Source organism: Abramis brama (assembly GCF_963993115.1).
Source record: "Abramis brama genome assembly, chromosome: 5".
Classification (NCBI taxonomy): domain Eukaryota; kingdom Metazoa; phylum Chordata; class Actinopteri; order Cypriniformes; family Leuciscidae; genus Abramis; species Abramis brama.
This window is the reverse complement of record NC_139967.1, coordinates 32,708,556-32,736,426: the sequence shown is the minus strand read 5'-3', so window position 1 is coordinate 32,736,426 and position 27,871 is coordinate 32,708,556. Positions and strand designations below refer to the sequence as shown.

At 35.7% G+C, this 27,871-nt stretch overlaps 3 protein-coding genes across 11 annotated transcripts in view; 1 reads left to right on the top strand and 2 right to left on the bottom strand.

Moving 5' to 3' along the window:
- Positions 1–614: 614 nt before the first annotated feature.
- On the top strand, positions 615–9,517 carry LOC311082807 (uncharacterized protein). 3 transcript variants are annotated; one of them, XM_084113910.1, is made up of 18 exons: positions 615–832; positions 1,770–2,008; positions 2,155–2,244; positions 2,391–2,529; positions 3,086–3,181; positions 3,268–3,651; positions 3,777–3,878; positions 3,953–4,185; positions 4,279–4,457; positions 4,611–4,701; positions 5,232–5,579; positions 5,685–5,802; positions 6,053–6,144; positions 6,240–6,357; positions 6,601–6,705; positions 6,990–7,175; positions 7,820–7,996; positions 8,202–9,517. In XM_084113910.1, exons 3-18 carry the CDS (start codon positions 2,170–2,172, stop codon positions 8,417–8,419), a joined length of 2,661 nt encoding a protein of 886 aa, XP_083970036.1. In that variant the 5' UTR covers positions 615–832; positions 1,770–2,008; positions 2,155–2,169; the 3' UTR covers positions 8,420–9,517. The 3 variants fall into 3 exon arrangements, with proteins under 3 accessions (XP_083970036.1, XP_083970035.1, XP_083970034.1); XM_084113909.1 differs by having other exon boundaries at positions 615–2,008; positions 8,202–8,223; positions 8,346–9,517; XM_084113908.1 differs by having other exon boundaries at positions 615–2,008.
- A 1,203-nt stretch (positions 9,518–10,720) lies between these two features.
- Positions 10,721–18,626, bottom strand: LOC311082866 (uncharacterized protein). 5 transcript variants are annotated; one of them, XM_084114033.1, is made up of 9 exons: positions 18,157–18,626; positions 17,827–18,044; positions 17,541–17,709; positions 16,692–16,991; positions 14,002–14,061; positions 13,460–13,519; positions 13,007–13,080; positions 12,828–12,869; positions 10,721–12,641 (listed from the first exon to the last, which is right to left on the bottom strand). In XM_084114033.1, the coding sequence occupies exons 2-9, from the start codon at positions 18,040–18,042 to the stop codon at positions 12,435–12,437; spliced, it is 1,128 nt and encodes a 375-aa protein (XP_083970159.1). In that variant the 5' UTR covers positions 18,043–18,044; positions 18,157–18,626; the 3' UTR covers positions 10,721–12,434. The 5 variants fall into 5 exon arrangements, 4 of the variants coding, with proteins under 4 accessions (XP_083970159.1, XP_083970158.1, XP_083970161.1 ...); XR_014606163.1 differs by lacking the exon at positions 18,157–18,626 and having other exon boundaries at positions 10,721–12,631; positions 12,826–12,869; positions 12,980–13,080; positions 17,827–18,125; XM_084114032.1 differs by lacking the exon at positions 18,157–18,626 and having other exon boundaries at positions 17,827–18,129.
- A 3,608-nt stretch (positions 18,627–22,234) lies between these two features.
- The window catches only part of slc14a2 (solute carrier family 14 member 2), a 34,318-nt gene continuing 28,681 nt past the window's right edge, over positions 22,235–27,871 (bottom strand). For 2 of the 3 annotated variants that reach the window (XM_084113913.1, XM_084113915.1), the window contains 9 exons: positions 27,279–27,338; positions 26,955–27,123; positions 26,316–26,505; positions 26,090–26,218; positions 24,457–24,649; positions 23,689–23,836; positions 23,452–23,586; positions 23,303–23,352; positions 22,235–23,222 (listed from right to left, as the gene is read on the bottom strand). In XM_084113913.1, the coding sequence (XP_083970039.1) occupies positions 22,860–23,222; positions 23,303–23,352; positions 23,452–23,586; positions 23,689–23,836; positions 24,457–24,649; positions 26,090–26,218; positions 26,316–26,505; positions 26,955–27,123; positions 27,279–27,338 (1,437 nt within the window). In that variant the 3' untranslated portion in view covers positions 22,235–22,859. Of the gene's footprint in view, positions 23,223–23,302; positions 23,353–23,451; positions 23,587–23,688; positions 23,837–24,456; positions 24,650–26,089; positions 26,219–26,315; positions 26,506–26,954; positions 27,124–27,278; positions 27,339–27,439; positions 27,575–27,871 lie in introns of those variants that run through there. The other variant, XM_084113914.1, reaches the window with a different exon arrangement.

Below are 27,871 nucleotides of genomic sequence, written 5' to 3'. Positions count from 1 at the left end.
CATATTGGCAACGGAAGTATGGCGAGAATCAGCAGCGTGTCAAGCTACGCGAGCGGATTAAACAACAGACGCGAGCATTTTTTATTATGTCCTCACTCGAATCAACACGTTTAATCGCCTGCAGCCACTATTCTGAAACGGCCGTGATCCTGTCGGAATCCTATAAAACGTAAGCCCCTTGGTGGAATATCGATTAGTGCAACCGTAAACGCAACAACCAGACTCGGGTCCCGAATCAGCGTAAGATGTCAGCGCTATAGGCTACTGGGACATTGGTGCCTTCGCTTTTCTACAATGGAAGAGAGTGAGGGTGCATCGCCAATCTTTTTTTACAGTCTATGGGTCTAACATACATGTTGTTGATTTTGTTAATTTAAGTTTAATAGACAATTTTTTTTCATCTTCTATTGCAAAGAATGAATGTAATTGTTGAATGAATGAATATAAGTGCCCTTGTGGCCAGTACAAAATGTCAAATGGAATTTAATACTAGATAGCATTACATAAAGCTATCTTTATGGGAGTAGACTCATTTAAAGTAATGTAATTATCTGGTTTTAGCCAGGTTTCTGTCAAACACATGCAGCACATCTAGTTTAAGATGTGATCCAACCCGGTATCACGCTAAAGCGTGTAATACACACGCTGGTCCACAAGCGGATGCGTGTCAATGTCACGCTTTGCCTCCTCTAGGCGTGAAAATGACACGCATGAATGAAGGTTGAGTATCGGTTGAGTATCGGTAGGGGGCGATGATTTCCTCAATGCCAACAACTCCCCACGGAGCAAAGAGAGAAGCGATATATTGCATTCTCCAAAATTCCCGCGTCAGGTCGGTCAAAGCCATACATTTTTATTATGGTTCTGTAATTTAAGAAATACTAACGTTGCTGTAGCCTAACGTTATATTTGTGTGTGTGTGTGTGTGTGTGTGTACTGTGGGGCTTTTTAATCTATGGTGCTGTTAACGTTACCGTGGTCAATAACGTTAATGGAAATTGATATTAATTGGCTAACGTTAATTAATTAATCACAGAAAGCTGCAATGACTGCATATTATGTTATATTAACATTATAAAAAGTTGTTATGGTCGATGGGAAGTAACTTGATGATGATGATGATGATAATATGCGCGAATTTCGATAATGAAATATCGATAGGCCTAAACGTTACTGATGTTGTATCTATTCTAATCTAAAGGATCTATCCACACATACAAAATATCGATCCTAAGGTGTTTTTTTAAAAACCAGTAATTTTATTTATTTAGCACGAATTTATTTTATTTAGAAAGTATGCATTAAATTGATTAAACGTGACAGTAAAGGCTTTTACATTGTTACACAAATATATATATTTCATGTAAATGCTGTCCTAATAATTATGATGCTGAAAATTCAGCTTTGATCACAGGAATAAATTACATTTTAACATATTCAAATGGAAAACAGATCGCCTGTTTTAAATTGCAATAATATTTTACAATATTTGTTTTTACAAATATTTACTGTATTTTTTATCAAATAAATGCAGCCTTTTATTTTGATTGATCGTTAAAGTTCAAATGGATTGTGTTATGTTCTGTAATTGTTGTTAATAAATCTGTCAGAAGAAAATGTGCAAAAGTTTTACCTATTGGGTACAACAGTGGCAGTCCTTTAAAAATTAACAATGGTTTTACTACTTTATACTACTTTATAATATGACAAATCCATGAAGCCTTGCTGCAAGAGAATTAACTATGTTTTTGTTCCCCTTTGTCCAACAGCTCCTGTTTTTACCCACCATCCTTCCCTGTTACCGCCACCTGTATCTCTTTATAAGAAAACCAACGGCTCTTTTAAGAGCCACTCCTATACTCCTCTTACTACCTCTCTCTCTCACACACTTTCTCTATTTCTAATTCACTCACTCACTCTCTCTCTCTCTCTCTCTCTCTCTCTCTCTCTCTCTCTCTCTCTCTCTCTCTCTCTCAATTTCTTTCTTCTAAAGCTTCACTGTCTTGAAGTAAGTATTGTTACTCTATTCTTTATTTTTCTTTCACATTACTCTCTCTCTCACTGTCCAAAACATTTTTAGAAATGTAGTTTTATATAGTCTATACTCTGTCCTCAATTCTTTTTGTCTGACCGTGTTTTTATCTTCCTTTCCAGTATAGTATCTTTGAAATGGCTGCTCAGCAAGACCGAGGGAGAGCAGATGATGCTATTTTCATTGCAGACATGCTTCTTGCTCAAACCAAAGTAAGTTTTTTTTTTTGAGACAGTGATCTTCCAGTATTGGTAATAATACTAAAGAGTGGGAATTGGAGTGCAAAATTTGAATGAACTGCTCAAGAGTTGGCTGTATTTCAGTGTTATCATACTATGCTCACTTTCTGTCATGCAAGGCAAAGGAAGCAACGGGCAAAGCAACATCTGCTAAAGGCAGTAAATTTAATGTCCGATGGGTGGAGAGAGATGCTGAAGGACGTCCACTGCTAAAAAGAAGCAGAAGTGGAGAGACACGAAAACGTGCTTCAGCTACAGGTAATCCATGTCTTCCAGGATTTTTTGTGATTACCCACCCAATCTTTCTTAACTAAATATAACTTGTGCCCATTGTATACAGAATTTAGCTTGCTATTTGTTAGGTAACATAAATATGGTTTTGTGTCACTTTTGAAACATAGACCACCAAACTGTGGGGCTTCCAGTGCACAGCTTTTTCCTTTATTTTTTTCCATGGTAAAACTTAGGATTTCTGTTTCCGGTTTTTAATAATTTTCCTTTGAATACTGTATGTTAAACTGTGCCATCAGAAACACAACATGGTGATGGATGTGTTACTTATGTTATTGACTTCACTGTAATGCTAAGCAATTCCAAAGAAATTAAGTGGAAGTGAAGCAATCAGTGTCAGGTTCATGCTGCTAACAGTTCAAGATTATGTCCAGATAATGAGGGAAAAAAACTTTTAGAGATTAATGGAATTGTCAGACATGTCAATTAGCCTATTATAGCCTTAAGTCACTAATGAACACTGTATTATATGCTTGTAAGACATGAAAATTGTTATCTCGTTCCTTTCTACCAATCTTTTCAGTTGATTCCGTTGTTGGCAGTGAGGGCACTACTCCTTTTGAGTCATCTGAGGAGGTTCCCACAGTTACCCAATCAAACTGCTCTCAACACTCATTTGGTAAGATGACACCTGACCTTACTGTAATTAAGCAAGTTAGCAATAAGCATGAAAGGAATGATTATTTTCTTATTTCTGTCTTTTAGACAGTGAGATGCAGAAACTGCAGGACATTCTGACCTCAGGAGATGTTCAAGGCACCAGCAAGTGTCCTTCAACATCCACATCATGGTGCTTGCGCCAATCTGTAGCCCAAGATGAGTGGCGGAAAGCAAGGTCCCATCACATCAACTGCTTGCTGTCCTGCAATGTGGCTCCAGAAAATAACTGCAGCCACTGCACATCTCCTGCCGTCATTCGCTGCAGAGACTGCATGCCCCAAGAGTGGCTGTGTATGGATTGTGACATATACGTACACAAAAAACTCACCCTCCATAACAGGGAGTCCTGCATTGAGGGAATTTACAAGCCCATTGAGCCAACAGTGTGCTGTGTACAAAAAGATGGCAAATATACACTGGTCAATCAAGGTAGTGTTCTGAACCTTTTTGGTAAAGTGATTAAAGTTTTATTCTATTTAATTTTTTTACTTTTATTATCTTAATTGGACATATTTTTAATGCTTTCTCACTAATTATTTCACTTCTCTTTTCAGTATGTTTATTGCCTACAGTGAGACCTGTCCAGTTATGTACTTGCGACCCTTCAAACGTCACAGAATCAGCTGGCAGAGCAATCATTTTGGTTTGCATAAATGGTATGAATTATGGTTTATATTTTTATTTATTCTTGTCCCTTTGTGTGTTACAATGTTCTACTTTTTGATTTTAGGTCGGTATGATTTGCACTTGCCAAACTTGCTGTGCAGATTATGTCTGGCACATTGGACACCTGACATGAGCGACCTAATAAGCAGTGGGTATTGGCCGGCATCTGTGAATGCTGACACGCTGTTTTCGGTAGATGTCTTCAGTTCATTTGAAGAAATGAAAACTGTTGCACCAGGATTATCGAGACAAGGTTTTTTGCGGATGTTGGAGAGGAGGACCTGTCTCTTTGGAAGGGTAAGATCAGTGTAGATCAAAGTTGCCTCAAGTAGAGATGAGAGAATATTAGTGTAGCTATTTCATTTTACTCTTTACTAATCAAATGTACAGGCTGGGAAAATACATGGAGACGTATTCCAAAGAAGCTTCATGGAATACACATTCTGCCAGTACGAGTGTGAAAAAATGGCCAGTGTAGAGCACTTCACCTGCCCGGCATGTACACCCAACATGCTTGCTCTTTGTGCAGATGGCAACAGAAAAGTGTACCGATTTCGGCAGTCAAAAGGGTTAGTTGTTTTACACTTGTAGTTGTTTTACTTCATGTAAAATTATTAGGGCTGTGAAAAGATGAATCGCGATTAATCTTTTCACAGCCCTAAAAATTATCAGAACATATAATGTCTGACACTGAACATATATTTTTTTCTTATTCTATCAAGGTCAGAGGAACCCTATTTTGATGGCACCTTCATTGCCAAGGACACTGATGTACACCATTTTGTTGACGAGATCAGGAGTAAAATGAAAAGTGTTAGTAAAATATGTAGTTTTTTGCACCTTTGATTTATATCCAAAATTTGCAATGTATGATTGTTGTTTTATTAAATAGATAATGTATCCCTAGTTGGTGTAAGCTTATATAATACACTTAGTTTGTTACTAGCACTTTGAGCATGATGCACTCTTTCAAGCAATCTTGTGTTGAGGTTTAAATTAGATATGGTAGGTGTGGTGGCATCCAAAGTGGCTAGTTTAGTCATTAATTATGTAATAGCAGATCTCTGCAAGAGATAGTGACTATGCATGCAGTTTGTCATGCGACTATCTCTGTCATGCGACTATACTAGTGACTATCTCTGCAGTTTGTAGAGTAGAGAAAGTAGAAGATGCATTTTCTGAAGCTCCTCTTTAGTAGTAGTTTGAAAGTAAACCTTTATTGTCACCGATCATTATAAAGATGCCAGTTGGTGTGATGTAACCTGACTCATCCTGATGGATGAAGTAACTAGTTAGAAAAAATAGCAACTTTCAGTTTTAACCAGAATTATTGTGTCATGCAGACTGCCGGCAAAGGGATCTGTGGAGCCAGTCAGTGGTCTGCTGCACGTGAAACGGCCAGAAGAGCAAGTAAACTGGATGAAGAGGGCCTTGAGGTGGTTGTTTGCAGACATGGAGTGCTACTCAAGGCTCTTAACATGTACAGGGGGGAAATATTTGCTTATCCGCTGTACCTGCAGAAGGAGCTCCAAGCAGCCACAAACGGACAGTTCTATTGCACAGATATTGCTTGCAAGTATTGGCCTTACCTTGAGAAGTTGGCAGTCTCCATGTTGGAACTCAGACCTTTACTGCAGATGAGACCATTCCTTTCTGTCATGCATGCCAAGGCTCATTCAACCAAGTGTGAGGTACTGCATATTCTTTATCTTACCATTAAAAAAATAAAATAATAATAATTACTTATATAATACACTGTATATGACTATAATTTAAGTGCCATGCTGATTTGTAAGATAATCTGGAGTGGCAAAAATCAGGAAGGTGCTGGCACAACTGCAGGGGAGGAGGTCGAAATGGTCAACAGCTACCTGTCTCGTTGTGCCCTCACAACCAAGTACATGACAAAATCTGGTAATTATTGCTGATTTATATTATTTTAGGAAACCTGTCTTTTTATTCTAACTGTCTAATACTTCGTACTGAGATTACAAATATTATATAACATAGCAAATATACAGCTGTAAATATTCTAATATAGTACATTAATAAAACTGCATTACATCTCTCTTAAATTAAAAATCAATTGTCAATGCGTGGATGAACTGCAATACCATGAGCATTAATGGTACTTTCCTCCATCACATCATTCTGTTGTTTAAAGCCAGGAATGACATGCTAACTGTCCATGCTATTGGGTGGAACCGACGGAAGTGGGAAGGCCTTCATCTTGCCCTATCCAGCAGATACATCAAGGTATTATGTTATGTCTGAGTTATGTATACTAAGCCTTTCATGACTTTCCTCACTTTTTAAGATTGGAAAGTCAAAAATCTTTTTTTTTACACCAGACTTTGAAAAAGGCTGAGGCTGAGTCTCAGAAACTGGAGGATTTGAGCAGTGAACTGGGGTGTCCTGAGAACATCGTGCATCAGTGGGTACATGATGTCAGACAATGGGCTACTGATGGTACAGTATTTTATGGACATTCTTCTAAGTAGTTTACTAATACTGCAATTGTATAAGTGAGAATCTTTGCCATGCATAAGGATTAAGTAAGGGGGCGTTGTCCTGTTTTTGTTTGCTATAAACTTGTGGGCTTGTAAACTCCTTTGACACTGTTAACAGTGATGTGATTTGGGGCTCTAAATGAACTTGAACTTGAACTTGAAAGACATCATAATAAACTTGTATTATTGTTGTTGCTTTAAGATTCTGTAGGTACCAGATGTGATGACCAACATAACCTTCAGAAATCAATTGAACAAATGTTTCTTGGTGTTCATCAAAAAAAAGCCAGCCTTTATAATCACACTGGTATGTTGAAAACTCATCTAATATTTGTGTCTTTTTTATTACTTGCAGATGTCTTATGTGGATTGTTTTTGTATTATAGTGTTTTTAGGTCCTTAATTTTAAAATGTCTTCTTTTTAATTTTACAGATATTAGGCCTATTATTATGCCTTTTAAGTCATTTGATTTTTTTTTTTCATTTTGATGTATTAATTCTTAAGTCAGTTATAAGTATTTCATGTAACTTTCTGATATCTGTATACATATGCTTGTGCATCATGTTTTCTGTGTTTTTAAAAAAATTTAGACAGCAACAAAATTCGACACTTGCGTCGAAGAAAATTGTGGGAAGAGAAGAGAAAACTCCTGCAAACAATCAAGCTCTACAATGAGCAGGTGCCAGATGAGGAACGCATCGTTGAGGAGAAGGTGGAGAGCGGTTTCTCCGTGGGGGGAGACAGTCTAATATGGCCGTGGGAAGTGCACAGCAGTGGTAAGTAGCAATTTCTCTCTAAGTGTGTGTGTGTGTGTGTGTGTGTGTGTGTGTGTGTGTCTGTGAGTTTGTTTTCATGACAACTGAGGACATTTTTATGATAACACACCTGCAAATGAGGACACTCGGGAAAATAGGTGATATATGAGGACATTTTGGGTGTCCTCATTTTTCAAATGGCTTTAAAAACATACTAAGCAGTGTTTTTTTTTAATGTAAAAATGCAGAATGTTTCCTGTGATGGGTAGGTTTAGGGATAGGGGCAGTGTAAGGGGATAGAATATACAGTTTGTACAGTATAAAAACCATTACGCCTATGGAATGTCCTCACAAATCACATAAACATGGCTGTGTGTGTGTGTCTGTGTGTGTGTCTGTGTGTGTGTCTGTGTGTGTGTCTGTGTGTGTGTGTGTGTGTGTGTGTGTGTCTGTCTGTGTGTGTCTGTCTGTGTGATTAAGCAAACTAATGATATGTTGAATATGCTACTGTAAACATATGCCATGTTTTATCTGATTAAATTTCTATTTCATTTTTGCACTCTGCACCAGTATATGGGATGTTCATACACTACTTGGGTTTTGCCTGCTGTTTAGACTGTACAGGTCAAATTTGTATTGAAGGGATGTTATTTGTGTGACTTCAGAATCCAGCAACATCCTCACCAAGAAGAAGATTTTTGATGTGTTCATGTCAAAAGTGCGGCTTCAAGAGGAAAAGATCATTGTGATGAGGGAGATGAGACAGCACTGCACCTATCTCAGAGAGCTGGCTAGAAACATTAGGACAATGATATCAGAAATGTCTTCTTGCAGAAACAGTGGTAAGAAGCTAACTTTTATTACATTCTTGCTGTAATGCTTTTGTGGATCCTATAACCTCACTCATTTTGAGATCCTCAAGTGTTACATTATGGATTCCTTGTGGCTGGATCTAAATGGTTTGTAGTTCTTTAGTAAAGTCAGTTAATGAATAGCTCAACAACAATGGAAGTATTGTCATACCTCGCTTTTAATTTTTCCTTCTAGGCAGTTTAAGTGAAGAGGGTCATCGCGGGCTCTTGTGTCTTCTTCAGAAAAGGCTTGCAGATGTAGAGGAGAAGTTCCAAGTCGTATGCTCTAGTTACAGCCTGGCTTTAGGACCAAATGCTGCTTCTCTGCTGGAGGATGGGCCCGAGGAGATACCAGAGGACCATGAAGAAGTTGATTTTGAGAGTTCAGATGACAGTGATTTTGAAGCAGTGTAAATGAGTGCTTCTTAAAGGGATACTCCACTTTTTTTGGAAATAGGCTCATTTTACAAAAATTAATTTTTGTTAAAAATTAATCTATGCTAAGCTAAACATAGATCATTGAATCGGACAAGACCATTAGCATCTCTTAGTACACGATGTAACTACAGAAGGGTCAAGTTTTAAATAGGAAAAATATCGAAACTCTTTGGTCATTTTTTTGAGAGAGATGCTAATGGTCCTGTCTGATTCAATGATCTATGCTAAGCTATGCTAAAAGTGGTACCGCCAGACCCGGAGTTCGGCTGAATGGATTCGAAAACGGTAAAACTCAACTGTTTAACTCTGGGGGAGTTGTAAAATGAGCCTATTTCCAAAAAAAGTGGAGTATCCCTTTAACTGGTCGGATGCATTTAGACTGCATGTCAATTATGACTGGACTGCAGGTGTGTTTCAAGAAAAACAAAAAACTTTTTGAAGTGTAATGAATGTCTAATACAGTGCTTTTATTTTGGGCTATTGTTACCTCAGTTCACAAACAGCAGGTCGGTTTTTAAATTTCACCTCCGATGTTACATGGACTATTTCTACTGTCAACTGTGGTGCTAGAGCTTGCGAATGACTCCAGCCTCTTACAATGGTGACTTCCCCAAGCTTTGCCCATCTCATCTTGTCAACATAATGACCTTTACTGTACAAAAATGTTACACTTAAATTGATGTAATAGTTTGATTGTTTTATTCACAGTGATAAAAAAATAATAATAATAATACTTTTGGAATGAACCATTTACTGTACATGTCACTACATTAAATACTTTCCAGAAATGACTGATCAATACCCATAGTAGTATTTCCTGTTGTTATTGCTGCTGATCTTGCCAACAAAAGAAACTAATTTGCCATGGCATTACTTCAGGTAACTATAAAACGATGTTGTACATGGATGCAAACTAGTTCATGCTGAGCTGTTGTTTTGATTTTTTAAAAATAAGATGTTAAATTACTGATTTTTCATTTTTATCTTAACATTGTATGCCAGTTGTACACAGGGTATATTACACAGGGTGTGTAATCGCACAAAATAAAATTTTCACATGCTAATTGTCAAGTAGGCATACAGTTATGTGTTGTATTAATTAATTAGTAAATTATAGCCATAAATAAGATAAGTTATTCATTATCCTGCTGCATAACTTCACTCTGGATACAAGAATTAACACTAGACAACATGTAAATATCAGCTTACAATTATAGGCTATTTGCTTTAATTCATGTCTACCATTTTTTACTCGCATATATTTATGTATGAATGTCCTTGTGGTCTTTGTATCACATATCACTTTGTTCTTTACATGGGAGAAAAAAAAAAGTGCTATGTAAATAGTGTTATTTTTTATCATTATTTTCTGTATAAAAACATTAGTTTAAAATATTTAACCTTAAGAAAACGAATAGAATAGGTTCATTGGAGACTCTACAATTGCTCTAGGTGTGAATGGGAGTGTGAGTGGTTGTGTGATGGACTGGCGACCAGTCCAGAGTGTAGCCTACCCTGCCTCTCCAAAATGTCAACGAAAACGCCCCTAGCATCTAGTGCCTGGATTTCAACATGAAAACACAAATTTTAATAAAGGATGACATATTTTTAAATTATTTGTTGGCAATATCAGTTCATATTTCTTTCCCTAACACTTTTTTTTTTACTTCCGTTTCTGTGGTCAGGCTACGCGCCTGCGCAATCACGGTTACCTTAGCAACTAGTATGAATCTCCCAAACAAGCAATTTTAGCCAATAATAATAACCTTAAGAAGATGTTTTTTTGTCTGAATTAATACAACACGTATTATGCTTTTGCAGTAGCATGTCTGTTAGGAATTTACTTTATACTATAGTTCTTTTTGAAACCCTACTTACTTACAACCCTAGTTTGCCAACCAGAAGAACTACATATTTAACGGGTGGTCTATCACGTTGTACTCTGCTGCAACAGGGAATTGTAGTTCTGTTTTGTAAATTACTAAAACATGTAAATGGATGTCTGGAGTATAAAACTGAGAGTGCACTCATGGGTATGGGTTGATGTGAAACACAGTAGTTTGGTCAAAATTTTAAATTATAAATAATAACTAGGTGAGATTCAATTTTTACAATTTTTGGTGATGTCCACTATTGGTGATCGCACCAAACGGTAGCCCTCATGATGGAAGAGTTCAAGAGCTTTATATAACAGTTGGTTTCATCATTGTAGCACATTCAGTTGCTGAATTATAAGACTCACAACATGCATCAATGGCAAAGTTCAGAGGTCAATATTTCAAAGCAGGAGCCAGCTACAGCCTTCAGATTGCAATGCTGTTACTCGGCTGATCAAGACCTTTCCAGTGATGTGTTTGGTTTAATCATATGACAAAATAAAAAATTTCACTCTGCCCACTCAGCCCTTGTGTCATGCATGCATTTCAAAGGCACATGAAGTGGTCTAATGTATAAATGTTAATTAAAATATATTTGTTGGACACAGTAGGCAAATTCATTAATGAAATGTTTATTTTGACTTATTTGAATCACAGATGTCACTGTGGGCCTCTTGGAACGTTTCTTTTTCACAAACCCTAACCTGATAAAAAAGTGTTTCAGAGTGATCTGATTCAATATGAATTAAAATACAGAGGTGAGTTACATTAAAAATCATTATAGATATCCAGTGTCCATCCTCCCATTCCATACTTTTATAGTTCATAATTAAGTGTTTTTATGCTGTGGTCATATGGCTAAGTGGCTACATAGACAATCGTCATCTAATTTACCGTACATATGTCATTATTACACTTCCCATATCTCCAAGAGCAATACAGTAATTAGATTTACTAATTACTTTTGTGTTACTTTGAAATCTCACTCCAGCCTATACCACAAGCAGAGCAAGATACCAAATCATGAGGTCTGATTCAGGGTCAGTTTTACAAAAAAAAAAAAAAAAAAAAATTAAACCTGGTCCTTGACCAAAAGACACCTCAGCTCTCATGATATCTTTCAAAAGTCCAGTGCTCAAGTAACTGAAGTAAAGATAATTTGATTACAATAGTAATTGTAATGTAATTGCTAAGAAGATTATAAATATATTCCTGTACATTACCTTGTTAATGAAAGACATCTGTTTGCAGTAATCTATACACTGTTGGTAATAACAGTGCCATCTGAAGAGGAAGGGGAATCCAGGGACAGCTCCATCCAGGACAAAGTAAAATCACAAACTGTATGTCATAATGACACAACACATATGTACAATGCTTTATGAGGTCACCGGCACACTTTTAAAACCATTTTTATTGAACAAAACTTCACAATGTGTTTGGTAGGACAACAGTTCACATTATTTTTAATTATGGTACGATTAATCAACACATTATGTAATGTAGTTTTACATATATTTAAAACATTTTTTTGTTATTTCCCAAATTTGTCAATCTTTATGCAAAAAAGCTTTGTATAGTTGTATAACAGGTTGCCATTTAGAATCATGGTGCTGTATGCAAAGGCATTTCCATTGTTTGACAGATGAAATGTGTAGGCAAAATATGTGATCAAATAATTAGTGTGGATGATTGATATGTTTCAATAGCCCAACACTGACAGGACATCATGTATTATTCATAGGAGAGACAGTATGGTTTCTATATAGAGAAAAGTTAAGGACCAAAAGCTACGAATGTTTATTTTTTTTATTTTTTTTTTATAAAACTATTCTCTGAATAAATTCCCATATATATTTTATGTTGTCTTGGATGCTCATATAATGAAGTGTACAATTCAATAAATAGTGTATCTGAAAATAAAGAACCAATTAATTCCTCAATGTTTTATTGATGAAAGCACAGTAAACAACGACAAATCATAACTAAAGCCACTCAAAACTGAAAATAATTGGAGTGCAAAACATGAAAGTATTAATACCCAATACAAAGTGCAAAATGAAATACACCTGAAAGAGGCAATGAAAGGGTCCAGTCGCAAGAAGCGTTTATATTCACAACAGTAAAAAAGAAAGAAAGAAAGAAAGAAAGAAAGAAAGAAAGAAAGAAAGAAAGAAAGAAAGACAAACTATTGCAAAAAACAAAACAAACAAAAAAAACCTAACAGTGCTCCAGCACCTTCTTGGGCACCTGATGGGAGCACTAACAAGTGTCCATATCCGCCACCCACTCCAATGGCCACTTCTTTCCACTGTAACACAATAAGGAAATATGCAATTAGATGTTTTGGTTCTGCAGATGAACTGTAGACACAAAGACACACATTAAGACCCCTGTAGCCGTTTTCCAATAGCTGTGTTTTAGTGGGGTTACCTAACATATGTCAATAGTTTGTGCATGTTAAAATTAATTGGCTATGTGTTACCCATGAGAAGTCGTACTTACCAGAGTTTGCATGGCTCCCACTCCACTTGCTTCCATTTTTGGCCCTAAAAATAGTGAGACTTTTTCAGTTTCAAATATTTGCTATGTTTAGCAGTTATACCAATCACCAATAATTTTTCAAGACCATTACACCAATAAAAGAACATTATGTAACCTGTATAGTGTTTTAGTGGTATTTAACCTTGATAACTCTGTATCTGGCAACCCTCTTCACAGGGTAATAATCCTGGCTCCCTGTCACTGTATGTGGGCATTCTGAAAGGAAAAAAAATATTTTTGCAAGGATTTGAATCTAACAAAGAGCTGTAGAATATGATGTGAAGGCCAGGACATCTCTGCAGCAGCACAATATTTAATTCAAAACGGTATTTTAACACAAATTTTGCCTTTAACAAATATTGCACCTCCTATGATTTGAAAATTGCAGTAGGCCATATTGCGATTTCAGTAAGATTTTGATTAGTTGTTCAAGCCCTACTGTTAAATAAACAAATGAACATATGCATTTGGACATTGGCCAAACCTAATAGGCCACAGCCACTTACAAATGCAAATACAGCCTTCATGAAGACTCACAACAATTAATATCAATCCCAATGTATGGATTTACACACAGTACTGTACATCAACACACCTTTCCTTTTATTTGGCCGCACAGTAGCGGGAGCAGGGCAGCCTCCTTCCACACCTTCATCTGTTAAATACAGAGAAACATTTAAAATATGTAAAAAAAATAAAAATAATTTTTTTTAAATGTGCAAAATGTTGCATCCATGTCAACCAGTTTATAATGAAGACTGGGCTTTATTTGTCAAAATGTTTTTCTAAGGTGAGAGAGAGACCTTTAGAAAGTGCTTTAAAAAGTGCTCTTTAGACAGACCCATTTCGAATAATACAACCAGGTTTCCTACACATTTCAAAATTCCAGACTTTATTGTAGGTTTTTCAGAACATATTAGAGATCTGAGTACAAATATCTAGATGTTTATTATGTACATGAATGGTTTTAAAATCCAAATATTAACATGTATTTTACTTTCTGACTATGTATGCTATTATGTTGCCAGATAATTGCAATAAGACTGTAGCTAGATACTGCAGCTCATACTCATCAATTTTGTGGCATTCAGTCCACACTCCTATACAGAAAGCTGGACAAGCAGTACATCAACACACCTTTCCTTTTATTTGGCCGCACAGTAGTGGGAGCAGGGCAGCCTCCTTCCACAACTTCATCTGTTAAACACAGGGAAACATTTAAAATATGTAAAAAAAATATTTAAGCACAGTTTATAATGAAGACTTGGCTTTATTTGTCAAAATGTCTTTCCATGAACAACTAAAACTTTGTTTCAGGAATTGAAGGCAGCACACAGTGAGCACTTGATACATAAATTATGCATTATGGGTGAATTATTCCTTTAAGGATAACCAGGTTCTGCCATTAGCAGGCTAAAGCCGCTGAAGGACTTGTACAATCAGTTTGGAATAATGTCATCACAGTGAAGTAATCACAGCTGAAAATAGCCTATCATTCCACAACTTTATAACCTTGAATAGACAAGTTGATCTTGCAAATCAATTTCCATCAAAGTGTCTATGGGAATTAGGGTTGCACGAAATTGACAAAATGTGATATTGGAATATTGATCATGAATATTGTGATAACGATATTAATTTAGACATTCTTCAACATATGTAAAAACACAAAAGTTGATTGGCCCCATTGCTGATATTTTTCGCCTCCAATTTCCATTTTTTCATTGTCTCCCAGAGCCACACTCATCATGTGGTGTTCTATAGGGTATCCCAGCTAGCAGGGAACGTTCTCAGAAGAGTTTATCTGATCCACACTCAAAGGGTTAAAGTGTTAAAATATGAGTGTTAAATGAACACTGAAGAGTGTTAAAATTAATGAGATAATTAAGTTATTAATTGTGTGATGATTAGCCTAAGTATTATTGAAGACACCTAATGTTAACAAGCAGAATCACCAAAGGAGAAAATCTAATTTTAAGTCACCATTATGGTGGTCCGTGTTAGCTTTAGTTGGGCTCTTGACCCTTAAACTATTGACTTTAAATTTTGTCTGGCTGTTGTAACCAAGTTATATCAGTCAGATGAACAAAGAGAAAAGGTGATCAGGTGGTGTTGGTTATGTTTTGACATAATCATCAATTGACCTGAATCACTAAACTCATTTACATTTCATTTCATTTACATTTCATTTACATTCTTGGTGCCACCAATCAAAACCCATTCATGGCTCCCACCATGCATTGCAGTATGAATAAATTATGATCTGGATTGTCTTATTTATTTTGTTTGCCACCATTGTTGAGATTCATACACTCAATCTTGATGTATGTTTGTGCCTAAAAAAATATATATATATATATTTTTTTTTTAAATCAAAACAACTTTTAAGAAATACTTCGGATTATATTGAACATTCTGGATCTCATTTTTTAGAATCACAGTGATGCTGTAATCAACAATATAAATCTATGTCAGAGATTAGACTCTAAATGAGTTTTGTGATTCAGGTCAAGTGATGATTATGTCAAAACATAACCAACAACATCTGATCACTTTTTCTCTTTGTTCATCTGCCAGTTATAACGTGTAAGAGTGTCCTTACACCAGCCAAACAAAATTTTAAGTGAAAAATGTAAGGGTCAAGAGCTCAACTAAAACAAACACTATTCTCCATAATGGTGACTTAAAAATAGTGATTTTCTCCTTCAGTGATTCTGCTTGTTAACATCAGGTGTCTTCAATAATGCTCAATCATCACTCAATTCATCACTTAATTATCTCATTAACTTTTTATCACTGGAGTTTTTGCTTTGTACGTTTTAGGAGAACATTCTGGGAACCAAAATAAAACTACCCGCTGAAAACATTATTAGAACTTCATGGTAATGTTCTCAGAACGTTTTTAGAACAAAACATTTCTAGCTGGGATGTTCGTGTAGTGGACCTGTGTGGACCAATTGGGCTTTAAATCGAATCCATGGACGCCTCTCTCCACAAAATAAACAAAATATTGCATACTTTCTGCAACATTTTCCTATGATATTGCACAAGGAGATATTGCAATAACGATAGTGATTCAATATATTGTGGACCATGAATAGGAAAACACCAAAACACCCAAACAATGTCCTAAATATGGGCAAACACAGGCATTATTGAAGTAATGAAGTAATGACAACAGCAGCAGTTCATGGAATTTGAGAGGTTCTAATCATATAATCGTTTTAAAATGTATATACTGTACAGTGGTGGCCAAAATCATTAGAACGGTTAGATTTTTTAATGTTTTAAAAGAAGACTTCCGGTCTCCAAGGCTCCAAGGATTTATTTGATTCAAAATACAGCAAATACAGTAATATTGTGAAATATTTTTACAATTTAAAAGAACTGTTCTCTATTTGATTACATTTTTAAACGTAATTTATTCCTGTGATCAAAGCTGCATTTTCAGCATCATTACTCCAGTCTTCAGTGTCACATGATCCTTCAGAAATCATTCTAATATGATGATTTGATGCTCAATAAACACTCATATATATATTTTTTTTTTTTTTTCCGATTTATCCAAAGCAACTTACAGTGCACTTACAGGGACAATCCCTCTGGAGCCCCTGGAGTAAAGTGCCTTCACTGCCTTGCTCACGGACACACTGTGTAATTTATTATTATTATCAATGTTGAAAACAGTTGTGTAATTTTTTTTTAGGATTATAATAATAATAAATGTTTCTGGACTCTGAATTTGTTTAGTTTCACATTACACAAAGTAAGAGAATGGTTTTGTGGGGCTTACAACTTATTTTCAATACAATTTCAATTTTGCTTACCTTTTTCAAGAGAAACTGGGGAGGCTTCTGAAGGTTCTTCTGGGGAGTGGGGTCTTTTCCCCAGGTTCTGGGATAGCTGTGGTTGTACTGAGGGTGCTAAAAGGGACACTGACTGTCCAATTGGGGACTTCGGTGGTTCAATAAGTGCTGCTGGGGGTCCCATTAGAGCTGTTGGGGGATTAAGCAGGGCCACTGTTTCCTGTTGATCTGGTGTGACCATTGGTGGTCCTGCTGGGGGTTCAACTGGGGCTGCTGATGAAGGTTCATTAAGTTGTTCTGCAGCAACTTGTGTGGTCCAGCCTACATTGTAGAAGTACAGAATTATTAAACATTGATCAACCTTTTTCACAAATTTACGTCATTTTATAGAACAAACATCTAATCGATTAATTTAAGGGAAAAAAAACGACAGTAGAAATAATCGTTGGTTGCAGCCGTAGTAGCAAAAAGAGATGTGTATAGACCTAACAAGTGCTGTTCTACCAAACTACTTCTACCAAGCAGTATTGATTTAATAGGTGAATGTTCTTAAGACATGTGATGGATGTTTGAGTTAGTCTGGTGGTTGACCAATTGTGCCATTTTTTTCTACTGGAATTTTGTAATTAAAATTATAGCATGGCTAATTACCTTGTCTTCCAATTCAATGTCATAGTTCTTTATAAACAAACAAATAATAAAATATAGGCTATCGTGAAGTTACTCTGCTAGGACCAGTTTTAATTGTAAGCGAAAACCATCAATGATAATCTGAATGATCTATTAGTCAAGAGAAGGCAACCACAGCCTTACCTGTGACAGCATCAAATACAGGACATTTAAAAAAATAAAATAACAGAATATTCTTACCTTGAATAACAATATCATACAGGCCCTTAATTCTTTCGAGGCATGTATGTGATGTCACATTCAGCTGACAGCGGGGTGCCAAAACCTCAGACACCCAAGCATTCGGCTTTTTTCCAGGCTTAGACAAAAGTAAAACCCCCCTTAAACCCAGTGCCTGCAATTTTTCAAGCTAAAAATACAAAGACACATACATACAAAGTAACATGTATTATTTGAAAATATATATAGCAACATTTGGAAAATAACCTGCGTAACCTGTATAAAAACAATGAAAGCAATCGCATACCAACAACACAGCTTCATCCTGGATATGAGAGGTGGTCCGATTTTTTTTCTGCATATCCACCCAGCTCTCCCTCTTCTGATCAAATTTTTTTAGTTTTTTTTTTAGCCTCAGCTTATGTGGCTGTTCTTCCTTGCATGTGTTGCAAGTTTTGCAGGCCACATTCATTTCTGTATGGCAAACCATACAATTTCTCCTTGTTGACCCTTGGCCTGGCATTTCTATCATAGATAAAGAGAGAGAGTGACAAAGACACAAAAAGATTTTGAGAAGTACTTCTTTCAAACAAACAAAGCAGGACGAGATTTAAATAATAAAAAAATCAATACTTACTTGAAGACACCAGGCTTCTGGAAGAGAGGAAGACAATGTGACAATGTTATTAATGACAGCTTGTTATAGGACTGCATAAAATATGAGAAAGAGATAGTGAGATTGCACACCACAGAACAGAAAGTACACTGGATACTGCAAAATTTGGTATTGATCCGATACCAAGTAAATAAAGGGTTCAATAACGCTGATACCAATACTTTTTACTTTTAAAAGCATGCACTTTGGGTTGATATATGAGGTGAATACATTTTCATGACCTCTAAAATAATTTGTGATTTGAGCACTCACTGCACCTGTAATTAGTCGTGTGTATGGTTACCGTAGTAAAACCATTGTTAATTTTTTTAAAGGGCTGCCAGTGTTGTTGTACCCCAATAGGTAAAACTTTTGCAAATTAAAAACTACATTTTTAAAAATGTTTTGGACAGTGAGAGAGAGAGTAATGTGAAAGAAAAATAAAGAATAGAGTAACAATACTTACTTGAAGACAGTGAAGCTTTAGGAGAAAGAAATTGAGAGAGAGAGAGAGAGAGAGAGAGAGAGAGAGAGAGAGAGAGTGAGTGAGTGAGTGAGTGAGTGAATTAGAAATAGAGAGAGTGTGTGAGAGAGAGAGGTAGTAAGAGGAGTATTAGGAGTGGCTCTTAAAAGAGCCGTTGGTTTTCTTATAAAGAGATACAGGTGGCGGTAACAGGGAAGGATGGTGGGTAAAAACAGGAGCTGTTGGACAAAGGGGAACAAAAACATAGTTAATTCTCTTGCAGCAAGGCTTCATGGATTTGTCATATTATAGACGCAGAACTGTAACAAAATAAAGAAGATAACTGTGATTCTGTTATTGCACAATGCATATTTAGCATGTAAACTGCATTCATGAACAGAAGCAGTGTGTCGTGATATATGAGATGGTGAATGCATCATTAATATGCTAATTATGAATACATTTTCACGACCTCTAAAATAATTTGTGATTTGTGCTCTTGATGCACCTGTAATTAGTCGTGTGTGTATGGTTACCGTAGTAAAACCATTGTTAATTTTTAAAGGACTGCCACTGTTGTACCCAATAGGTAAAATTTTGCACATTTTCTTCTGACAGATTTATTAACAACAATTACAGAACATAACACAATCCATTTGAACTTTAACGATCAATCAAAATAAATTTAATTGCACAAACTAGCATAATTATAGAAAATGTTACATGTTACTTTTCAAAAGTTTGGGGTCGGTAAGATGTTTAATGTTGAAAGAAGTCTAATCTGCTTACCAAGGCTGCATTTATTTGATAAAAAATACAGTAAATATTTGTAAAAACAAATATTGTAAAATATTATTGCAATTTAAAACAGGCGATCTGTTTTCCATTTGAATATGTTAAAATGTAATTTATTCCTGTGATCAAAGCTGAATTTTCAGCATCATAATTATTAGGACAGCATTTACATGAAATATATATATTTGTGTAACAATGTAAAAGCCTTTACTGTCACGTTTAATCAATTTAATGCATACTTTCTAAATAAAATAAATTCGTGCTAAATAAATAAAATTACTGGTTTTTAAAAAAACACCTTAGGATCGATATTTTGTATGTGTGGATAGATCCTTTAGATTAGAATAGATACAACATCAGTAACGTTTAGGCCTATCGATATTTCATTATCGAAATTCGCGCATATTATCATCATCATCATCATCAAGTTACTTCCCATCGACCATAACAACTTTTTATAATGTTAATATAACATAATATGCAGTCATTGCAGCTTTCTGTGATTAATTAATTAACGTTAGCCAATTAATATCAATTTCCATTAACGTTATTGACCACGGTAACGTTAACAGCACCATAGATTAAAAAGCCCCACAGTACACACACACACACACACACACACACAAATATAACGTTAGGCTACAGCAACGTTAGTATTTCTTAAATTACAGAACCATAATAAAAATGTATGGCTTTGACCGACCTGACGCGGGAATTTTGGAGAATGCAATATATCGCTTCTCTCTTTGCTCCGTGGGGAGTTGTTGGCATTGAGGAAATCATCGCCCCCTACCGATACTCAACCGATACTCAACCTTCATTCATGCGTGTCATTTTCACGCCTAGAGGAGGCAAAGCGTGACATTGACACGCATCCGCTTGTGGACCAGCGTGTGTATTACACGCTTTAGCGTGATACCGGGTTGTGTGATCACATCTGTGATCATAAGTGCTTTTGTAGAAAGGGATCTGATATTCAGCAAACTGAGCTTTATCATTTGTTCATCTGTATTATGTCTGTTTTTTATTTGTTTAACATCAATACAATTTTTACCCTAAAATGGGTTTGGGAGTTTTTTGAATTTATAAGTTAAGGGAACAGACACGGTCTCCATATGATGATATCTAGGTGAAAGAGTCTCTGTTTTGGGATTTCTCTGACTTCTGTGACGTGAGGCGGCTAGCAGACGGTCGGTTTAGCCAGTCTGTCTGCTTACTAATCTGGGCCCCAGTTAGTCAAATTTCAACTCTAAGACTATGTGCCATATTACAAGCGAGAAGAACGATACCATCCCAGGAGGGATGAATACTATCCCTTTTCAACAGGTCAAGTTTGTGCCATTAATGCCTATTAATGCCATTTAATGTATATTCGCCCTCTGTAATCGTAGTTTGTGTGAAAAGGAACAAAAGTTGTTGGTATTTTAATGCCTCTAGTGTTCAATTCAACTGGAAATGGCAACGTTTTGCAGAAATGGGTTAACAAAATTTACATGACAGACCATATATAGTCATCATTACTGTTTATGAAAAAGCAAATGTGATCACAGAAATTTCTAGGTTGTATTTTTATCTGATGGAATGCAGAACAGATTGTCTCATTGACCATTATCTCATCAATAGTGAGAACTGTCAAGCAAAGATAATATCAAGAACAGCCACGTTTCCTCAAGTACAGCTATGTGCTTTAAAAAGTAGATCAACTACATATAGAAATATCAATTGCCTACACTAATACACAATACTAATATACATTGCCATTTTATTTTTATGTTATGCAAAAGCAAGGTTTTGGAACACTGTTCCATGCAATGGCCTTTTTTAGGGTCAAATAAGTGTGCATGTTGCATAAGAGCTTTGTATCTGAGATCTTTGTTAACTCATTCTGGAGATTTTAATCTTCAGATATGTACTGTAAAAGCTTTTTTTGATCCTGCTGCTGCGGTTGGCGCCACACAATGAATATCACATGATAGATTGTTAGTGCGGTTTGCAGGTTGGGAGTTCAGCATCAGGACATGAGCTCTAGGCTACTGTGATTGTGATTGAGACTTTGAAGGGCACTAGAAATAATAGACTAAAAATAAAAAAAGACTTGAAAGACTAAGTGAATTATATATCTATCCTTTTTATCATCTGCAGCAATTCGATCAGCTTCATACCTCACATCTCCTCTACACTAAAGTTTGGTAACACTTTATTTTAAAGTGACTTAGTTACACGTTACTACATGTTCTTACTATAGTAATAATAGTAAATTATGCATAATTACAAGTAACCAACCCAAAACCAAACCCTAAACGTAACTATATAGTAAGTACATGTAGTTAACTACTATTTGTGTAATGTATGTCACCTTAAAATAAAGTGTAACCTAATGTTCTATTTATAACAACCAGGCATGCTGGTTAGGGGGAAATTAAGTAATGTATAACAGAAATTATGATGATCTATAGGAAATTAGTGGAAATTTTTTAAAGTATTTTTAATGTATTATGTACATTAAAACATGTTGTTTCTATTGTATTTTATGTACAATGTACACATAACTGTGTAATATAAACATCTTTGTTAACTGACAACAATTTTTGTTTCAAAAATTTCAAAAAAGTTCACATTCATTTACATTCAAGTATAAATGAAAATATATGAATCGGTTTCCTGACATTTTTAACTTTAAATATATATTACCTAAATATCTGTTAAAACATGTTATTATGAAGTGTTCCATCATTTTTATTTAAATAAATCTATAATAAAGTTGGGTAAATGTCTATATTCCAAAAGAGACAGACTGAAAACTTTAATGTAAAAATATATTTATTTATTAAAATGTATAAAAGTCATTTTTAAAATAAGACAAAGCTGTTACGGATTATGAAAACATTGGAATAGTGCAGGCTATCTCATAATACATTCTCATTTATCTGTGTTTCCCCCATGCTGCTTATGAACAGATACAAATTTGTTATATCTGGAAAATAAAAAGTAAACTGTGCCAGCAAATAATTTTACGTCATGGCTGAAAACAAGTATGTCTCATACTTGTAATCTGCCTCCCTGCCTGGAAGCTAAAACTTTACTAGCTCATATTTTAGAATATTGACACATTGTTGACAGCTGTACATCACAACAAAATAATTTTGCATTCTTAATTGTGTATGTTCTTCCTGTTGTTTTGACATTTCTACAAACTAGACTTGTGTATATGAGTACATATATATATGAATAATACAGGCTTCTGCTGAGGGAAAAAGTATTTGTCACTCTTTTTTGAAACTGGCAAATGTTAAAAAAGAAAAGAAAAAGAAAAGTAATAAGGTGCTCATTACCCTCAGTGTTTAAAAATAGAACAATATGCCTTAGCTATTTCTGTGTGGCATTTTCTTTGAGCAAATAAACATCATGTGAACCATTTAAGGGAAATTTATAATTGGGTTAAATTAAGTTCAGTTGCCTCTGAATTCTTATTTGTTCCACTCTGTGTTTCCTCTTGCCGAACTTCTACGGTGCAAGCATCCAGAGGCTCTTGATCTTTCTTTTTCATTTCAACTATTATTTCCTCTTTCTTCAGCTGTGATTCTCCATCTTTCACTTGCGTCTGCTCTTGTTTTTTCCTTTGTTTGTCGATTCTCTCCTCTTTCTTCATCTTCCAGAAGTATATCAGGTTTTTCTCAGGGTATGTGACTTTAGCAAGAGGGAGTTTGTGAATGGTTTTTGTCTCCGTAGTGATCAAAAGGAAAGTGAGGGCAGAAAGACAGAAGGGCCAGGTGCATGCTGGGAGTCCAAACTGTTGAAATGCCATATAAATCCATTTAAAATCACACACATTTTTGAACAAATTTTATGTTTTGGGTTTATAATACTTACAGTGGACATCACATTTGCAATTGCCGAGCCGAGATATGCACAGAAGAATGCTACAGGAAAACAATTGTAATTTCAGTGATTTGCCCATTATTATAGGAAATTGTTGTTACATAATCAGGAAGGAAAGGAAATCTCTGATATGAACCTACCACAGGCCACAGCCAGAAGATGTGTCTGCCATGTGAGAGCGTAGAACATCCCACCAATGGCAATGCAGGCCAAAACACAGTTATAACCCCACAAGCCAAAGTAGATGTTCTGGAATGGTGCAGCAAGAGCAAGACCTGAAAGTTACGTTAAAGTGACACCTTAATCGTCAATCTTAAAATGTCTTAATGCTGATGAGATTTATTATTAAACATTCTAATACAATTGTGATCTCTTACCTGACACCATACCAACTGCTGATCCAATAGTTGCATGTGCTAATGTTATGGGTGAGGAGATGAACAAGGCAATCATAAATATCCCTCCCGTCCAAGCATTGTCGCACCCATATACCTGTCCAATACCCACAGGGATTGAGCTGAAAAGCTGTAAAAAAAATAAAAAATAAAAATAAGATTATATTTAATTATCATATTTTACTGCAGCAACTGCTATTTTCAACACTGATATTAATAAGAACCACTATAAATAGTAAACACCAAATGTGCATATTAGAGTAATTGCTGAAAATCCAGCTTTGCTATCACAGAAATAAATTACATTTTAAAATATATTAAAATAGAAAACAGTTTATTTTAAATTGTAATAATATTTCACAATATAACTGTTTTTACTGTATTTTTCATCAAATAAATTCAGCCTTTGTAAGCATAAGATACTTCTTTCAAAAACATTTCAAAATTCTTAATTATTCCAAACTATTACATAAGATTTGCCTTTTAGAATATAATCCTGCCTTAGAACTTTAAACTTGACATTAAATTTGAGCAGAAAATCTGGAATTTCCTGCTAGATTGAATTCCATAATGTCAGTTACAGTGTCTCATGATTAACCTGCTCTCTTTAGTGTCAGGTGATATCATTCTAGAAGATTCCTAAACAGAACTGTTGCACAATCGCCCTTTCTTGTTCCGGGGGAGTTATGCAACTTTGGGACAGCTTTCACTTCTTTAATTTTGGTCTCATTTCAACTTGTTAGCTCTTACCTTCGCATAATCCAGCTCAGACCATGTCATGTTATGCAAGGATGTGCGTGGCTGGATGAGAATCTGCGGGAAGTGATGATTGTAGTGTCCTGTGGCCACCATATGGAGGCACACCAGTATGTTAAAAGGAAGGGTAAAAACTGGCAGATCCCATCGGCTGTTGATGGAAGCCAAGGCACTGGACACTATGGGACTGGAGAAAACAACACTGCTAGAATTCTATAATTCAGCACGAGTCTAAACTGGTGGTTCTCAACTGTTGGGTTGTGGCCCAAATATCGTCACTGGCTTAAAAATTCGATTAATATGTTCTATTAATAAAAGGCATTGTGCTTCCAGTGTCTTGGAGGTGTGTAAGGGTGTGTGTCCAATCAGATTCATGCGTCACTTGGAAGCTATGCAGATAGATCATTTGCATGACACTTTCTGTGCCATGCCGTCATCCTCAAAATTGAAGAAAACTATGCAGAGTAAAAGAGATTTTGCTTGTTTTTAATGACATGTTTGTTTACTGTTGTATGATAAATCATTTTGGTATTGTGTTGGATCACCACTAGATATCTAAAATAAAAAGCACAATTGGGTACCTTACAATACGGTTCATTAGTTAACATTAGTTAATGTATTAACTAACACAAACTAACAATGATCAACACATTTGTTACAGTATTAGTTAATCTTTGTTAACATTAGTTAATAAAAATACAGCTGTTCATTGTTTGCTCATGTTAGTGCACAGTTCATTAACTAATGTTAACAAATACAACCTTTGATTTTAATAATGTATTAGTAAATTGAAATTAATATTAACTAAGATTTAAAAATGCTGTAGAAGTGTTGTTCATTCTTAGTTCATGTTAACTAAGGTAGTTAACTAATGTTAACTAATGAACCTTATTGTAAAGTGTTACCCAAAATTGGCTGAGAACCACTGGTCTAGACTAGCAAAAAAATATAAACAAAAATATATGATCCCCTGTGTAAAATGTCATGAATATTTATGTTTGAACTAATGAACTAATATTTATATAAATACAATCAGACAAGTCAACTAAGATTTTGTTCTAACATAACCCTGTTTAGAAAATGTTTACATTTTTGAACATTCTGTTACCATGTGAGAGAACTTCAGTACCTCAATCATATGACACACTTCGACTGATGGAAAATTCCATTTGCATGTGTCGCAGTTATCTGCCTTTGAAGGATCTAAATTCCTTGCATTTTAGGCCCTGTCCCAAATGGCACCCTAAGCACTCCCGGTCGTCCCACGTGTCCGCACGTTTGTGACATAATGCCACTTTGATTGTCAGGTAGAAGTCTGTTGCGGTACCACTGCAGAAACCACTGTTGTCTGCACACTAAATGACTGAGGATCACAGACTACCAGACTTATTCTTGACACAACAAAATTCTTGCAAGGAGATCCACCGACTGGATGTATTCATAATCAGAAGCTAAAAAAAATCTGTACCCATCATGATTTTTGCTGACCAAATTTCTGCAGACTGGATCTGACTGCAAATCAAGTGTGCAATAGTTGTGTAGTGTATTCCAGCCTTTAGTTATTTCCTTTTTTGATACAAGTCTAAATTAGCCGTAAATGAACTGAAGAACAAAGAGATGAACTCACCATGCCATTGACATGAAGATATTGGGAAAAAGCAGCCACCAGTACCAATCTCCTGCATTTGAGAAAACCGCCATCAGAAGACCAACCAAGATGCCGTTATATCCATACAGGCCGGCTGCGATAGCTCCTCTGAGGGAGATATAAAATATTGATTATAATTCTGAAACCACGCTCAAACATTTAGAGCATCAAAATGTAAATGCACTATAAGTCATCGCCTAAATACCTGTTCTGACAGAGGATGAGTGCAGAAATTGTAGCAAACAGGGTGCCAACAAAACCATTGAGTGCCCACCATCTGTTCTGAAGGATCAGTCCAGCAAAGATAATCAGTCCACTGAGAGGGTTATTCACAAACATCACCTGAGCTGCTCCACGCAGCACCCAGTCCACAATCTGGAGCAAGATAAATTGCCCTGCACAGCGTAAACATGTGAGAGTACAAGTGGGTATAAAGAAAATCGCCATAGAGGTTTGCATAGAAGATGGAATACAAAACTGTGTTTACATTGTCCTAATCCTTAAATTGTCCTTAAGTAATACAATAATGACTTTTCTAGTAAAACTTTGTAACTTAATATCCATATCTGTGTAATATGCATATTTGTAGTTAGGTATTAAAGGTCAAATTGAAAACATGGGCAAAAAATGAAAAATGTTTGTTTGTCTCTTGCTTAGTAATTGTGCATTGTTTTTCAGTTGGGTGTGGCTTTTCCCTGGTTGAATACGATCATTGATAATTTTCTAAAATACTTTTGTGCAAACAATCTCCTACTAACCATTCACTAGCAGAATTAATGTTGTTGTTTTTCCTTCTTTCTAAATTTGGCTCCTTATTGAGATCTAAACTAGCTTACTCTTGTACCTTTCATCCATTCACTAAATGCAGCCATATCTCCAGTAATGTAAGAGAGCCATTGGGTGAGCTTTGCTTTAAACTTCTGATGTGAAATTGGCGTCTCGGGTCCCTGCGGCTGCTGTTTCTTCTCCTCTGTAGTTTCATGGGCTGGATTTGCCATGAGTGGTTGCAGCTCCTGTAAATATCAACGGATTTCATTGTTATAATAATGATGCTGATGAAAAAAAAAAAAAGGATTAAGATTCATATTCTTGCAGGGGTTTGTTTACATTCTGGCTCGAGCATGACCGGATTTTCCTTTACAAAAGACAAAAACAGGAAACATCTCACCTTTGTGTTTTGAGCACTGGAACAATGTGAAGTAGAAGTTCTGCAGAGATGTAGGCCAGCCTTCAAAAAAGAATTAAATATTATTAATGTATTTATTATTTCATAATTCTATAGATACCATCATACTAATTTAGAGAGAGAGAGAGAGAGAGAAGATCTACCTTAGTTAGTTGTGTTCCAGGCATATATGAAGCCAGTTATAGAAGCAATGAAGTCAACGCTCTGATGGTCCATAAAGCCACTACTCTGATGGTTTTATAGTGCTGGGCTGCATGCACTGCTCCACCTCTATTCATGTAGAGCTGATGCAAATGAATGATAGAGCCTCCTCTCATTCCTTCTAAATTCTCTCTGCGTTCCTTCAGCAGGTTACTTTAGCACAGTTCACTACTTGAGCAGTGTCACCAATTTAGCTTTGTCACTCTGAGTCTGATTGGCTGCTAAAAGCCATAAAAATAACACTTTATGGCTTATGAGATATACATTGGGTATGATTGATATAAATTGTTGATCATTGTTTTTATTATGCAGTTACTGAATAACTAAAACAAACACAAATTTGTCTCAATATTTACTAAGCAGATCACATAGTA

Coding starts and splice junctions, on each gene's coding strand:
- LOC311082807 (XM_084113908.1), top strand. CDS start 1,715: ATGAAGCCTTGCTGCAAGAGAATTAACTATGTTTTTGTTCCCCTTTGT. Junction 2,530..3,085: donor AAAACGTGCTTCAGCTACAG/GTAATCCATGTC, acceptor CAATCTTTTCAG/TTGATTCCGTTGTTGGCAGT. Junction 6,706..6,989: donor CAGCCTTTATAATCACACTG/GTATGTTGAAAA, acceptor AAAAAAATTTAG/ACAGCAACAAAATTCGACAC.
- LOC311082866 (XM_084114032.1), bottom strand. CDS start 18,051: ATGATAGAAATGCCAGGCCAAGGGTCAACAAGGAGAAATTGTATGGTT. Junction 12,870..13,006: donor CCAGATACAGAGTTATCAAG/GTTAAATACCAC, acceptor CACTATTTTTAG/GGCCAAAAATGGAAGCAAGT. Junction 12,642..12,827: donor AGTGGGAGCCATGCAAACTC/TGGTAAGTACGA, acceptor ATATTTCCTTAT/TGTGTTACAGTGGAAAGAAG.